Below are 12,253 nucleotides of genomic sequence, written 5' to 3'. Positions count from 1 at the left end.
GTAGAAAAATAATAATAAACATATCCTCGTATTATTATTAAAGAAAATCAACTTTTTTTGATTTTTTTTATTGTTTTAAGTACAACCTTAGTTATTTTTCCACTTAAGATAACATATTCAAGAAAGTAATGAAAAGGTCCTTAACTTTTTGTAATACAACAATTTTATATTTTTTGGGGAATCTTTGTATTCTTTGGTTTTTGCCGGGCGCCATGCCATACCAAAAGACACCAAAGAGTCACACTAAACTTATTTAATGGTCTCAGAGTCTCAAGTCTGTGACTCAAGTCTTGCTAAATTGTCAAAATAAGAGTCAAAAAGTTTTAGCAAAGTTGAAATTTTGTTGTAAATAGTTTTATATTTTTTTATTTCATTTCTTACAGTGTGTATATGTAATGTTCTGTGAAAATACTAAGTTTGGTCTTTGATTTGATTGTAAGAAAAGTTTTAGTCAACTTGCTGGCCTTCACAAAGTTATTACTTAACTTAGACCACAAGACGCGCGGAGAATTTATTTGGGATAATGTCATCCTAAGAATCTGTTTCGTAACAGAAGGCCAATTAATTGCGTACACTATTTTATGACGCTCAAACTACCAAGTTGTTTATTTAAACGAAGGACTTTTCCATAGGATATTCGCTATTTTCTATACGCTAGTCGCATACGTTAAACTTTTGGCAGAGCTTTAATCTGAATATCGAAATATATTCATGTACAAATAATACTTATTCATAGTTATCCGGAATATATTCATATTCATCTAATTTTAATTTACTAGCACCATATTAAAAAATCTTAAAAATGCCAAGAAAGCTTCTGAAGTTTTTAATAGTATTCGATAATACATCACTCCTGTATTTTCCTGGGCAGTTTTTGTCTGGGAAGGTTCTGATGGAGTTACAAGATGATACACCAGTGCTCGGTAAGTTTGAGACCTTTAGCATGATAACTTACACGCCTACATAACTTTTCAAATACTTTGAACCAAATACGAGTGGGATGAGAGGTCATCTAGCCATTCCTTTTACATTGAACTCATTAAAACCAAAAGAAGCTGTACTACTACTAACATAACTACTAACTAATATTCTAGTTTGTATGTTTGTACTTGCTATTCTTAAAATTGCCTCTGGCAATGATAATTCTTATTTATACCCGTAGTCATTCATATCTGTTTTTTTTATATAAAAGATGTTTTCAAAAACTCCATGGTTAGAAGTATGTTTTAAAAATGGAAAAAAAAATAAGTTGAAATAAATAAGTTTTACCTTTGGATCTGTAGATTTTTATTATTATTTTTTAACATAATTTACACTTAAAAGGTAATGAAAATCTTGGTAAGCCTTAACAGCTGGGCATAGGCCTGCTTTCTTGTAACAGAGTGATTTAAGATATAACTCACTCCAAACTTACTGCAATGAGTTGATGGAGAACCAATGAGTACCAATTCGAGTTTGATATTCTTACCAATATGAGAGCATTAGCTCTCTTATACAAATAATTACTTGTTAAAGATAATTTTTTTGGTCTGAATCTTTGGAACTTTAACATGCCTATTCCCTTATGTTTTGTTTGGGGTTGGACAATATTGTATATATTTATGCATTATTGATATTATTTCTATAGTTATATATTAATTATCAGTATCTATATATTATATTGTAAGTTTATTATATGTATATATAGGTATATATGCAAGTATATATGTTTATTTATATGCACCACCTATCTCCTTGAGCTGTGTTTAACGCCTTTGGTTGCCTGGAAGAGTTTGCTATGTAGCGATAAGGCCGCCAAATTGTATACTTTTTGTTACATTTTTATTTATTATTTTAGTATATGTTTATGTGGTGTATAATAAAAGTGTATTCATTCATTCATTCATTCATAATTATAAATATGCTATTCCTTACCTTATGTGTCCCATTGTTAGGCAAAGCCCTCTCTTGACTAAATAACTATTAAAAAGCTTAACTACCATAATAGCACAACTTATAAATTTTCTTACATACAATAATGGAAAATTTACATTAAAATTTTAAAATTTTAAAATTTTTCTGTTGGGAGATCAGAATAATATTTTAAAATAAAAAAAAAAATGGGCTCTAAAACCCTAAATTTCTTCTCTAGTCATCATCTTTGGGTTCCTAAATTAAAATCAGCATTTAATTTGACATGCCATTCTTTAATACCTCTGTAAGTTGCTCTCAGATATAATCCTTGAAACCCATAGTCCTTTATCGTGTATGTTTTGATTGTTTATAGGTCTACATTTCCACGTGATAGGGGAAGGAGTAGTGAGAGTGGGCTCCGGTAGGCATGAGAGGCTCTTTGACAAAGAGAACTACATTGATTTCCGCATGCGCCTCCTTGGTGAACCAGGTACTTTCTTTTATTTTACTGATTTATTGTGACTTAAATTTTAGTTTTTTTTTCTTTTTTTTTACATTGATATTTTGTATTTTTTATATTTATTAAATATGGCCTTTAAGCTTTAATCTTTTGAATGCATTAAGCATAATATATATATCAACAAAAATATTTATGGTAAGATAAGTATTCTTAAACATTTTTCTTGTAATTAATTATGAATGGGAGTATAAATCTATATGGGATAAATCTATGTATATGGGAGAATGTAATTTTTTAAAGCTAAGAGCAACACTTTTCCTGTCACATCTTTGAGTTGTTGGAAATTATGCAGGTCACAGCGCATCAATCTTATCACCTGGTATACACAGTTTTCCCTTCAAGTTGGGTTTGCCAATGGGCCTCCCTTCCACATTCCTCGGAACGCACGGATGGGTACAGTACTATTGCAAGGCTGCACTGCGGGAACCCAATGGATTGACACATAAGAACCAACAAGTGTTTATTGTTATGAATCCGATTGACTTGAATTTGGAGCCTCCAGTTTTAGCAGTAAGTAGATTCTATTTTCTGCATTAATTGGCAGCTGGCGAGTGCAGTCTGAGAGTTATTTAATTTAATTCGACAATATAATGTATCTTGTTAGACCAGGACGCGTTTGGAACCCTCGTAGCTTTAGTTTTAAGTTTACGAATGTGGTTATCGCCATCATCTCACTACCGTGTAATTCTTATGTACGCATCAAAAGTGCCACCTATGGGCCTACTTGAATAAAGATATTTTTGACTTTGACTTTGTCTTTGACTATCCCCAATAACTATTGGGGCTAAATTATATTTTTGATTACTGTGTCCTCAAAATTTGGTTGTTTCTGCACGCCCATTTATTAAAAAATGGTGATAGCATGACAAGTTGTCAGTATGGATAATTTAGTGTGTTATGAACCTTTTTAAGTATAGTTCTTAAGTTGAAAACGCCACAATTCAAAGTAAGATAATGGAATCCATGCAGTCTAGCTGTGAGTAAATTTAAGTTTATTGCCAAGTTATTAGAGTTATCTAATTACTAAACTTCGATTTAATCTTTTGTAGTGTTGGGTATCCTTTTTGCGTTATCGGCAATACAACACAAAACTCGAGAACCGTTTACCTTTTAGTTGGTCTCATTGAAATTTTTCTCACGTTTGATAACAGACCTTCGATAATAGAAAAGGCAGCAACAAATCATACGCTAGTTTAACTTCGATCACTTTGGTTAGTAGGTAATGTAGCCTTAACATAAAGGTTTCCTCTAAAATTAGGCATTTTTAATCTATATCGGGAAAGTTTTTCGTAAATATAGAAGAAATGTTTTCTTCTAGCGCTCTACTAACGCTACCATATTATATAAACATAAATGTATTGTACATGTATTCTCGGCGAAAAGTAGCTTGTGACTTCATGGCAATCTGCACTTAGCAAGTCATGAATAATTAATTTATTCATTGACGTGATGGAATTTCTTCGTAAATAAATCTCATTACATCAAAGCGCACTCATCGTCTGTTTATTTTATTGAGGAATCTTAAGAAGAAACTAATTATTTTGTGAAACGACGATATATTGTAAACAGTGAAGGAAAAAATTCCTGAGAGTTTTCCATAATTTCTACCAATCCGTACTTAGCCAGCTTGATAAACCCTTTTCTATCTGAGAGGAGACTCGTGCCCTGTAGGTTCTGTACGTTCTGAATTCTGTGCTTGTTACTATTCGATGTTGTTATTCGGTACAGCAAGAGTTCGAGCTGAGCGTGGAGCACAAGTTGGGCGTGGGCTGTGTGGGCGGCGGCACGGTGAGCTGCCGCGTGGCGCTCGACCGCGGCGCGTACGTGCCCGGCCAGAGCATCGCGCTGTCGGCGCTCGTGGACAACCGCTCGCGCACGCACATCCGCGCCACCCGCGCCGCGCTCACAGAGGTGAGTCGCGACAACGGTCCAGCTGAGCTTGGAGCGCAAGTTGGGCGTGGGGTGCGGTACAGTCGGCTTCAGTAACTAATTATGACATAACTGGCAATGTACTACTGGAAATTTATCCAGGCGCTGGAGTGTTTTTGCTACGTATCAGTGGCGTGCACAGGGTATGCAGTGCAGATGATACAAAATGAAGAAAATCTCCAATACGAGCCATACATACTTAAGGGTAGGCTTTTTATAACTCTTACAATGCCTATCCTTAAGTTTTTTATAACTCGGTGATATTCTTTATTTTATATCATGTGCATACCCTGTGAATACCTTCTATGCAAGCTACTGCGTACAATCTATTTTGAGATATATTTAAGTGTCTCGTGTCGTCCGTAGAATAGAAAAGTGAAAGCCAGAAAATGGGAAGGAAAGCGATCAAATTGATAAACCTTAGGAATGGATGAAAAGCTATCACATTCAGAGTGTGTGTGTGTATCTTGGGTATTCTCGCAGGTTCCGGTAGACCACTCTCGAAACTGACAAACACGAGTAATTAATAGAAAAAAAGTTTGCTGTCACGGTACGCCCGGCAAATGTGAAACGTTCAAATGTAGAATTAGAATTTATAATTAATAAAAACCAATTAAAATAGAATCGAGTAATATAAGATTTAAAAATTATAATTTCTTTATAAAATCAGAGACAGCATTCAGTTTTAATGCTCAAACAAGTCAGTGGCATGACGGCATAAATAAAAAAATATACTACGTAGCGTAGCTTGTGCTCCTAAGATAACTGATGAATATTTTTATGAATAATTTATATAAATACTTATAATATACAGATAAACACCCAACCACTGAATAACACTTTTCAGTGGTGGGCTCAGAAACCCTCAAGACTATAGGCAAGGATTTGAATAAATAAAATATATAAATAACGACAATACACACATCGCCATCTAGCCCCAAAGTAAGCGTAGCTTGTGTTACGGCCTACTAAGGTAGCTGATGATTAATTTATGAATAATAGACATAAATACTTATTATATACAAATAAACACCCAGACACGGAAAAACATTCATATTCATAATACAAACATTTTTCAGCTGTGGCCCGCTGCGCCAATTGGCCGAATTTGATAAGTATTTATGCATATTATTAATAAAAATATATATCAGTCGTCTTAGTACTTGTAACACAAGCTACGCTTACTTTGCTGGCCGATTGGCGCAGTGGGTCGAAGCGTCATTCCGTTTCCCGTGACGGCATACGTCGCTATACTAATGTATATTATTGATAAAAATATTCATCAGTCGTCTTAGTGCCTGTAACACAAGCTACGTTTACTTTGGCGGCCGATTGGCGCGCGGGTCGAAGCGTCGTGCCGCTTCCCGTGACGGCATACGTCGCTATATTATTAATAAAAATAGTCATCAGTCGTCTTAGTACCTGTAACACAAGCTACGCTTACTTTGGCGGGCGATGGGCGCGCGGGTCGAAGCGTCGTGCCGCTTCCCGTGACGGCACAGTGACACAGTGACACGCGCGTTGCAGACCATCCAGTACAGCGCGCACGGCAAGGTGGCGGCCAAGGAGTCGCGCGAGCTGGCGCGCCTCGCCCGCGGCAAGCTGCGCGCGGGCGAGGCGCAGCGGTGGCGGGCCGAGCTGCTGTACGTGCCGCCGCTGCCGCCCACCAACCTGCGCGGCTGCCACCTCATCTCCGTGCAGTACGACGTGTTCGTGAGTTAATCAAAATTTCTTTATTTTTATGTAGCCTGTAATATTGTTACAGTCCATTTTCTTTTTAATTTTTTTTACATTTTTATAGACATAAATTAAATTATTAATGACTCTCTTGACTCTCTCTTTCTGCACGACGATAATAGAATCTATTTCAGCAGCATTACCCCATAACAAAATGCCATAGGACATAATGCTGTGAAAATAACTAGAATACGCAAGCCTAGCAGTTTCTATGTTTATCGTATGACGAATATTTTTAACCGCGTTTGCTGCAGAACGAAGTCTGTTCGCTAAATTATTTACATGTGGGCCCCATTGAAGTTTAACATCTAACGTTATTCCAAAAAGATTGTCGTATCCACCAAATCCAACTCCTCATTATTAAGTTGTGCGATGGTTTTTACTTGTTTGACATTCGGTAACGTGAATTTATTTTCTGTTAAGAGCTAAGTTATTAGCCTCAAACCATTGTACTACTTTAGCGAGACATATGTATACATCGTCAAGATTTGTTTCACATCGTTTAATTTTAAACATCAATGATGTATCATCAGCAAACAATACTATCCCATGATTGTCCTTAGCAAGGTAAAGAAGGTCATTCATGTAAATGAGGAACAGAAAAGGTCCTAATATAGATCCCTGGGGACACCAATTTCCACAAATGACCCGTTAGACCGCTTTCCGTTCACGTCAACTTTTTGAATTCTATCATTAAGATAGGAAATCATTAAATCTAGAGCTATGTCACAGAAACCGCCAAGTGCGTCCCGTGAGTCCTCCCAGGCTTCAAATATATTTTTACTAACCCAACACCAGCATTGGTTGTTGAGCGACCCCGTGTAAAACCAAATTGCTGCCCGTGCAAAAAATGGTTCTTATTAAAATAGTGAAGTTATTGATTTAATACAAGTTTAGCCTTTGGCCCTACCAGTGCATAACTTTAAAGAACATGTTGGATAGAAGCGGGCGTTACTTTGCGGAATTCCATGATGTTTTATGAAAATTAAGCTTAAATTCAATGTAAGATGGTGAAGCTATAGCTTTAGTTTTAAGCTTACGATGGTTATCGCCATCATCTCACTACCGTGTAATTCTCATGTAATGTCAAATCAAGTGCCACCTATAGGCCTACTTGAATAAAGACTTTGACTTTAAGCTTAATCTTCTCTACTCCGCTAAAAGCAGGAGGATCTGATTCTGCTGCTTTAACTGAAAAATTATAATTGTTAAGTCAACACCTCCTGAGGATGCGCACGGTTTCGGAGCGAAACGTGCGTAGAGGGTACATTGCCGAAGATCTGTTTCGTGCGGAGTATAGGTATTGAAGAAATTATAAATAACACCATACAGAAGCTACATTTGCTTTACTCCGCGAAAAGCAGGAGAATGTTGACTTTACAATCTATAATTCACCACATTTGTGGCCTTTTATACCTTTCTTACCCCCACCTTATCTATCCAAGCTCCTCCCCTCTAACTAGTCCCTCTCTCTCTGAATATATTCATAATTTAGCAATTCAAACCTTCAATTATTATGTTTAATAAATTAAATTTCCAATTGTTCCCACAAATCAGATCTCAACCCTTTGTCGCAAGTATGTAATATTTCGTATGATTGATTACTTGCTAAATTATGTCCGCTCTCCAAAAGATGTTTTGAATGAGTCTCGCGAGCTGAGTTGGTTGGCAACGCATCAGAAAACAGTAAGGAATTTTAACATTCTGTTCCAGTTCATCATCGAGCCGAAGAGTCTGGAGAAAGAGGTGAAGCTCCAGCTGCCGATCCTGTTGGGCACGTACCCCTTCCGCGACGCGGACGCCGAGGCGCACCCGCCCACGCACTACCCCACCACGCTGCCCATCTTCCGGCCCTGGCTGCACGACAAGCAGAAGGAGTGACTGCCTCTCACCTAGATACGTATACCCTGCGCTGTACACTGGGGCCACCTATCATTAAAGTCACAAGTTTTTTATCAAGGGACTGGGGTAATATTAATTACGTGAGGTGTTTAGGGATTGGGTGTAGGCGACCCTAATTCAATCTCATGCAATTTCGATTCACCTTAGGATCAATTCATATAGTACTGTACATTTACTGTTCCATTTCAAACCAGACCGTATACTATATTAATAAGAAAATTGTATGACTATCTAAAGTTGACTTGCGCATACTCGGTTGTGCGCTCTGCAAATTGAAGGATTTTGATCGTGTTTGAACTGACCATAACAAACAGTTTGAAGTTATGGCACAATATAATACTCCTGGCTCTTTATTAGGTACGTGTCGCTCTTTTATCTTCAATAGGACTGTCATAAGTAAACACTTAGAATGTTTGAATTAGACTGTATGGAAAAACGAAAATGCTTCTTTTGATTTAATATTTATTCCTTATGCACCCTTCAATAGTATTTCGTAATTCGGTTAAATTTTGTATAAATACATGCCGCGCACATACGCTCTTAATTTTATGTTGGGACCAACTATAGAATATAAACAGAGGTCTTTTTTTCTCTAATTATTTTAAGCTACAAAAGATTTTAATACTGCCATTGTTTTATAAGTATTATTAAGGAAATAACTCAAATGATTATTTGTGTCACAACATCTACGTGTCCCATGGCTGGGCTCAGGCGAGTCTCACTGGAGGAAGGAATTAAAGTTTATCATCACTGCTGCAAAAAAGGGTTTTCAAGATTATTGCCAAGTGTTAAATTAACGATTAATTTACATAATTTTTAACAAAACACCGACCTTATATTTCTTATTTACCTAAAAAACCCGAACATCTTTCAATATGATACGACTTGGGAAACCGACTATCTTATTGCTTGAAAAGATTCAACCTCATTTTATACCTACTTTTTGACATTCATTTTGATGTATATTTTTTTAACTGAGCACTGACGTCACATGTTACTTTATTACCAATTGTATAGCCCGATTCAAGAAAATACATGAAACCACGTTAGTCTCTCCCGCGGTTTTGTCAAAATGAGGTTTTGTGGTTTTTTTTAATAGCTCGGGTGCGGTTAAAATGCTCAAGTGTGTTGACATAAAATGAATCCATTTTTTAAATTAATATTTTTCCCATTTTACTTTGCAAGGGTATTCCTGTACATTAATCTCATTCGAAATATGTTATCTGCCGCATTAAGTACCAACATCATCATCATCAATTCAACCAATTGACGTTCACTTTTGGACATAGGGAGTTCCACTCTTGTAGGGAGTTCCACAATCCACTCACGTTCTTGGACCGCATGCCTTCAGCGGCTCTCATCGACTTGGCTGATTTCGTCTGTCCACCTCGTTGGGGGCCGACCTACGCTTCCTTTATTATTAAACCAGAATATCGTTCCAATATGGGTATTTAAGGGGCGAGCAAAACAATTCCTCTTAAGCCAGTAACACATTGGCAAGTTCCACTGGCACTTTAGATGTGGATGGCAGTTATTACTTAAAACAAGGAGACCAGCTTGCTCGCTATCTATATGTATATAAAAATATATTCAGTAAATTTTCTGGCAGGTCTTAACCAATTTACCAACCTTAACCTTTAATTTTTTAAATTCGAGGTGCTGTCAAATGATGCGTTTTGTATGAGAAAAATGGCAACTACCTAATAAAACTACTGAATTTGGCAGCTAGGGAAGTCCTTTAAGATTGAGGAGGCAAACACTCACAGTTAGTGAAATAGTTAATAGTATACTTATAACCGTTTATGTATAATAGTATATAATATATGGCAGTCAGTTTTTTTTTTATTATTATAAGCAATGGTGCTCTTTTTTGGTGGATATTTTGTGTTCAGTTGTATATTTTCTCTAGCTCAGACTTTTTTACTGCTAGTTAGTGCCATTTTATAATTATCTTAATTACTATCTAACTATTAATAAGCTTTTAAGAAAACATCCGTATCGCCATTTTAATGGGCCACTTTTAACAGCTGCAATTATTTACTATTTATGTTTGCATTTGAAGTATAAAACAGACAATTTTCTCAGATAAATATGAAGGTTTCTTGGCTCAAAACGGGTCAAAGTTCAATAGTAATTATGGAATGAGTGAAGACATCAGAAAGTTAAGGTGTCGGGTATAGGTTCTTCCGCGGTGTCCAAACTTGGATCCTGCGTATGATCGGTTCTGTTCCAATCTACACCAAAGGCAAAATGTAGGAGGGCTTGATATCGGTGCTAATTTAGACGAGTATTGCACGTGCAGCGCGTGTCTTCAAATTCCCTATTCGTTGTTTTTGAATACCCATGTCAGTGGTTTGTTAATGGCTAGACCACAAAATAATTTTGCCTTTGCTGCTTAGCGTCGTTTAAATGGTGCCAGCAGCGACTACGTAAACAGCAAAAAATCATTGTCATGTTTTCTGAGTGGCCTTTATCCGGCTAGTTGCGTAAGGCTTTTTCTATTTGTATTCCACATCATTATAATATACGAAAAAACAGAAACATGATGTAAGAAAAAGAATATAAAAGGCGGCCCTATCGCCTAATAGTGATCGATCGAGTTATACTTATTAAAGTTTGCGACCTATCGCCAAGAATCTTATAGTCGCATGAACATTTGCACGCAGCCAAAGCAACTATTAAAAAAATTTATTGTTTCCGCCACTGTATTCTATATTTGTAAAATAGAGCTCAATATCCCTCAAACAAAGTTAAATTTTCCGTATACTTGTTAAAATTTCAAAAGCGGCGCATTAAAATGACGGTATTATAAGTAAAATGAATTGCGGATATTATAAAATTTTTAAAAAATAAATTGTCTTTTTAAGTCTATAATAACTAACCTGTGATATACCGGTCCGTCCATTTATTCTAGTATTATTATTACTATGTAATAAAATTATATAGATAAAGATGAGTTAATGTAATTAATTTTATATCAAGAATATAATAATCAAAGCGAAAAAAATATATACATTTTAAACATATTTTTGTCTTTTATTTTTACGACGGATTTCGACAAAACCTTAAAGGTAAGTGATGTCATCTGTTACTCTTTTCTTTTAAAGTACTGGCGATAAAAAATGCAAAAGGGAAACAAGCAAGGTTTAAAAAGCATGAGGGTGGCAAGGTATAAAAGAAAAAAAATTACCCTTGATATTTCGATATTTTTTTTATTTGAGTTGAGCTTTAGTTTATACATATTAAACTTGAAATGTACATAATTTTTTATATTCATATAATATGAGACTGAAGTAAATTATGTATAACATTTCAACTTGAAATCTCAATGGATATTATTATATATTCACTGGTGTTTATTTGGGTTCAATCAGTACTGTGCATTTCATATAAGCACAACTTTTCCTTTTTTTAACGTAAAAGTCCCTTTCTGGTAGTTTTGTCTGACTCGATTTTAAAAACAGAAATATAACTTGCGCTATTTAAAAATAAAGAACAGATTTATAAAAGGCATTTCATTTCGAGCTATCTCTTTCGCACAATATTCAGTCGTGGATTGTAAGCCTTATGAAATTAACTCTCCCGCAATCGTAATCGTTTTCGAGCAAAGAATCACCAAGAAGTAAAATGGACTTGATGTCCCACGTTTTAAGGTTGTTTATTCTGTTACTGTGTACTACTATTTTTTATATACAAATGTTCCGCAAAGATGAGTGTCTCGTCCTAAAACATGGTACTTTGGGTTCATTTTACTCTGACTTTACAATGTTCAGGCTCTTCTCGTTTAACTCGTATGGTGAGGTTAAGGTGAAAGAGCGCCAACCTGTGAAAACTAACAATCGCGCTGCCTTGTGCTTCTGAAATGTATAGTACTGAACAGTTTGTCGGAACTATGCTTTACACATAAAATCCCTTTTGCTCATTATGTGTATCACAAATTTTTATAGGACTTTATTTTATAGGCTTCTAGGTATGAAAACTGTAGCTAGGATTTTATTTACACACTTCAAAAAAGATAACTTTTTTTTACATTTCCATTAATAAATACACAATTTATTTCATTGGAAGTGCGTAAATATAAAAAGAGTATGTAATTCGATTACTAGCTATAATCCGCGGTTTCGTCCGCCGGATTCGAAGAAACTGGATTATTTACAACCCATCTTCGGCCCACGGGGTAGCATCGCCTGTCCGCGCTATTCATTTTTGCTACCGGTCTTTTTGCTCGGTTACTAAGGGTCATAAAATGACGTAATTCAGCCTTAAACCTTC

General features: G+C 35.8%; 1 protein-coding gene across 2 annotated transcripts; it reads left to right on the top strand.

Annotated features, from left to right (window-relative positions):
- The first annotated feature begins 322 nt into the window (after window positions 1-322).
- Window positions 323-10,881, top strand: LOC120632368 (arrestin domain-containing protein 4). Of its 2 annotated transcripts, XM_039902236.1 has the most exons (7): window positions 323-435; window positions 780-923; window positions 2,267-2,383; window positions 2,706-2,923; window positions 4,142-4,324; window positions 5,870-6,055; window positions 7,793-10,881. In XM_039902236.1, exons 2-7 carry the CDS (start codon window positions 803-805, stop codon window positions 7,958-7,960), a joined length of 993 nt encoding a protein of 330 aa, XP_039758170.1. In that variant the 5' UTR covers window positions 323-435; window positions 780-802; the 3' UTR covers window positions 7,961-10,881. The 2 variants fall into 2 exon arrangements, with proteins under 2 accessions (XP_039758170.1, XP_039758163.1); XM_039902229.1 differs by having other exon boundaries at window positions 323-923.
- The last annotated feature ends 1,372 nt before the right edge of the window (window positions 10,882-12,253 follow it).

Source organism: Pararge aegeria, chromosome 2 (genome assembly GCF_905163445.1).
Source record: "Pararge aegeria chromosome 2, ilParAegt1.1, whole genome shotgun sequence".
NCBI lineage: Eukaryota > Metazoa > Arthropoda > Insecta > Lepidoptera > Nymphalidae > Pararge > Pararge aegeria.
This window is presented reverse-complemented; position numbering and strand designations above follow the sequence as displayed.